At 33.8% G+C, this 4,471-nt stretch overlaps 1 protein-coding gene across 1 annotated transcript; it reads left to right on the top strand.

Moving 5' to 3' along the window:
* Nucleotides 1-2,761: 2,761 nt before the first annotated feature.
* LOC104224833 (ethylene-responsive transcription factor ERF086) lies at nt 2,762-4,046 on the top strand. The gene has a single exon (XM_009776541.2). It carries the CDS (start codon nt 2,774-2,776, stop codon nt 3,896-3,898), a length of 1,125 nt encoding a protein of 374 aa, XP_009774843.1. The 5' UTR covers nt 2,762-2,773; the 3' UTR covers nt 3,899-4,046.
* Nucleotides 4,047-4,471: the final 425 nt, after the last annotated feature.

Below are 4,471 nucleotides of genomic sequence, written 5' to 3'. Positions count from 1 at the left end.
CTCATATCTCAAAACTCGAACACTAGGAAAATTACTTATACTTGAAGATTAGTCAATTTGTCCTGACATTATAAGAAGTGATACAAACAATCGATTGCATGGGATATAGAATTCCTAAGAATATTTCGACATTATTTACCACCATCTCAACTCAGTTAGTTATCTTGCTCATATCAAGCATAAACACTTCAAACAGTGTTGAATCAGTTCTTCAAAAATACATATACTACACGTACACAAAAAGGATCGAGAAATCCATGTTAGAGTCAAGAATCCCACGAAAAAAATGAGAGTTTTATTTTCAAGTCAAGATAAATAGACGCAAATATGCCACCAGAATAAAGTTCACTTTGAACAAATATGTGGCTTATATTTGGTCCAATAACGACTATTCAAGTTAAATATATAAGTCTTTCTTAATGGCTGATTGTATTATGACTCAGATCGATTATCCCGTATATATTAATAAAAATCTCAAATATTATTTCCGACATGTGTCCCTCTTTATTTGGAAGTATGTTCATATATTCCAGTTCGGATTCAAAATCCAATCAGATTAAATGTCTCTTCATGACAAATCTACTAAGATATATATTTATTTGGGATCAATATTCCCTCAGACTCAATGTCTTACCGGGATCAGTACTCCCGTAAATTCTACTGGGATTAATACTCCCCCAGACTAAAAGTCTACTCAGATCAATCGATCATATTTTACGCCTGAGTGAAAAGGAGACGTCCTTTTCATAGCGTTTAAAATATATAAAAGGGCCCTCTTTTATTTAAAAGTTAGACACCCAAATGTGCAACTTTTAGACATCACACATGAAATGATGCCTCCAAATATATATATATTTCAAGTCTATAGGACTAAATATGAGCACTCAAATAAATTCATATAGTGCCAAGAAAAGTTAGTACGCGAATAAATTCCCTACAGTACCAAATAATATCTAGACAAGCGTGATTATAGTACTTATATTTGCAATACTTATATCTTTCTCAAATCAAATAATTCTCTCTATCATTCGCCATGATAATGAAAATATCATCTAGCTTGGAGATGAAACTGAGTAGGCTGGGGATTAGTTCGGGGATTACTCTGACTATTCTCAGAGAGCTCTTTTCTCCCCTTGTAAAATATTTTATTTGGAAGACGTGCAAGGACACTCTCCAGAATCAATACTCGTAGTACTCTTCTTCTAAAGTCAACCAATCAAATGGCTAATGGCCGAATGTCCCGATCATAAAGTTAACCAAATGCATTAATTTCTGAACTTTATCAAAATTAGAAGTACAAATTTTCTGGTTATTAACATCCCCGGTCTTTAAGGCTGTGAGGTTATAAAAGTTCTGTGTACAACTAAAAATCTAAGTGTCAAAACTCAAAGATTAAAACTTCTGGATGAACGTTAAAAATTCAAGATCAAGCTTTCTGTGTAGTGATACTTTTTCAGCACCAACTGATGATTGAAGAAAGAAAAATAAGTGACGGAGTTGTCATCTGAATTCCTAAGTTCTGCACTCTTTTTTTCTTCGTCCGATTTTTGTCCCTATTGGATTTTTCCGGCAAGGATTTTAATGAGGCAGAGGCAAGGGTGAAAAAGATGAAAATCTTCCACTTCCCGGTCACATCATAGTGAGTAATCGGAAAGTTGGGGGACTATCTGTATTAGTAAAAAATAGATTCGCCACGTGAGTCTATGAAATGGACACATGTCAACAAAGTTATGAGAAAAGTGAATAATGACATGTAAAGATGACATGTGAAACACACTTGGGATTGAGCATACTCGTGTCTTTCCTGTTAGTCTCGGAACTGACCATCATAAAATAGCTCTGGATAAGTTAAGGGAGAATAGCTCATAATTACAAATGAGGAAAGAATAAATTAATCGCGGATTACATGGGATTTATCATCATTATACCATCAATTACAAATCAATTATGTAACGTCCAGTAAATGCAACAAAAGGTTGTAACGGTCAGAACAAGGCAATCAATTACGAGATTAACTCAACATGTACGGGATTGACTCAACAGGCACGAGAATGACTCAACAGGCACGAGATTGACTCAACATGCACGAGATTGACTCATCAGTTACGAAATTAACTCATCAATTATGGAATTAACTCATCAGTTACAGAATTAACTCATCAGTTATGGAATTAACTCTTCTCTGCTTTAGTTTATTATATTATCTGTCATTGGATTTACTTTTCACTTCTCTATCAGATCGAATATTAAAAAAAAAAAATTGTGTTCATATAAAAAAATTATAAAATTCGTTGTATTAAGAAAAATTATATCTTTCAGATCGAATATGTTGTTTATGGTCATATAAAATTTATTGTTTTGACCTTAAATATTATTTTTTGGGTTAAACAAGGCTCATACGAACGAATAGCTTTAGTTTGAACTCTATATATATGTGCAAAAAATTCATTAAATATGTACAAATAATATATTTCGAGCTCAATCAAACGGGCGGTGATATAATTTTGAACTGGAACCTTAAAGTTCAAATGTCGAATCAACCTTATACAAATAACCTAATTAGATAAATATATTTTAGTACATAGAAATTAAACTCTCGGTACAGGGTTCATAAAGTAAAAGTTACACAGTGTGTATGATATTACAAGAAAGAAATCTAAAAGTTGTTAGAAAGGGAAAATCAACAGTTTTAAAAAGTAAATTACGTGCACACTGTCCTTTTCCCTCTATTCATGACCATTCCAAGACTCTTTAAAAAGAGCTAGCTCCTCCCATGGCTACCACACTATCCATTCAAACTTCACTTCTCTCATCAATCTCCCAAAATAAAAATAAAAATCCTCAGTATCAAAAAATGTCTTCTTCTTCCACTCCTTCATCAGAAAATATTAACCAATTACCATTTGGTATGTTTGAACCAATCCGTACACCAACAGGCTATTCTTGGTTACAGCGTAACACAGCCATATGTCAGCCTAGCGAAAAGCGCGGCCGCCGTAAGCAAGCTGAGCCGGGGAGGTTCCTCGGTGTCAGACGGCGGCCGTGGGGTCGCTACGCGGCCGAAATCCGTGACCCCACCACCAAAGAAAGACACTGGCTTGGCACTTTTGATACTGCTCAAGAAGCTGCTCTTGCTTATGATAGAGCTGCACTTTCTATGAAAGGCACTCAAGCAAGAACCAACTTTATCTACACTTGTGATAATAATAATAATAGTTTCCCTTCTCTCATTTCTCCTTTTGATAATGGCCAAAATTTCTTGCAACCAAATTCACACTTCAACTTCAAGAATGCCACTACTCAAAATAACAACAAGAATGTCATAACCACTACTACTTCTGATAATGAGACTAGTAATAATTCTCATGAGTCATATTCTTCATATGGTTCATCACCTAATGAAAACAACAGTTTCTTTTTAAGTCCTAGTCATGAAAATTCAGGATATTTAGATTGCATAGTTCCTGATAGCTGTTTGAAACCACCACCTTCTTCTACTCCTCAGAGCAAAATGATCACAAAAAATTCCCAAGAAAATAGTAACATTGATCATCATCAAAATTACATGACTACTTTTTCAGAAAACCCTTCAAATTTTTCATTCAATAGTGGTTTTTGGGATGGTGATGATCAAGAAAAGTACACGTCGTCGTGGGAGAATTCTTGTGAGCTTTCAGCTATGATGATGAACAACAATATCATGAGCAGCAGTAGTGAAATTAATGGTAATAATATTAATGAAATGGTGGATGTGGGGAATTGCTATTATCCAAGTATGGAGATTGATCATGATAATATGATGGTGCAGCCTTCTGAAATTACTACTAATACTACTACTACTACCTCTTCTGTTTTTCAACCTTTTGGTGATGTTGAATTTGGATACTCTCTCTTTTGATATTTTCAGCTTAATTCCTCTATAGTTATTATTGCCTTTGAAACAATGTAATACTACCATCTATGTACTTTTTTTGCCACCCTAATTAATTTTCCTTTGCCACCCTTATTAATTCGTCTCCTCCTTTTTGTTTCCTATTGCTACGAGTTTTTCAGTGTCTCCTCATAAGTATTAGGGTTGCTCAGTACAAGACATAATAACAAGTCATATCTAAGTGTTACGTACATGGATTTTGTTTGGACATTCTTATATATATGTGTGCGTTACACTCTTAGTCAATATATCTTTCATGTTTTGAAAAGTGATTAAAAGCGCAAGAGATTATTTGAAGTCCAAAAACCATTTCGATAATGTGTAGCTTTTAATTAGTTTGTAGCTTCAGAAACAAATATCATGTTCGTTAACTAGCTTATTATTTTCACTATTATGATTACTCCAGCTAATTAAGTCGCTTCAAATCAAAAACTTTAATTAGAAGCATTATATTATAGAAATATAAATGCTAAATATATCATACCGACAGTGTATTAGGCCATACTGACTAATGAGTAAGTATTATTTAGAGAAAAACAA

Source organism: Nicotiana sylvestris, chromosome 1, assembly GCF_000393655.2.
Source record: "Nicotiana sylvestris chromosome 1, ASM39365v2, whole genome shotgun sequence".
NCBI lineage: Eukaryota > Viridiplantae > Streptophyta > Magnoliopsida > Solanales > Solanaceae > Nicotiana > Nicotiana sylvestris.
This window is presented reverse-complemented; position numbering and strand designations above follow the sequence as displayed.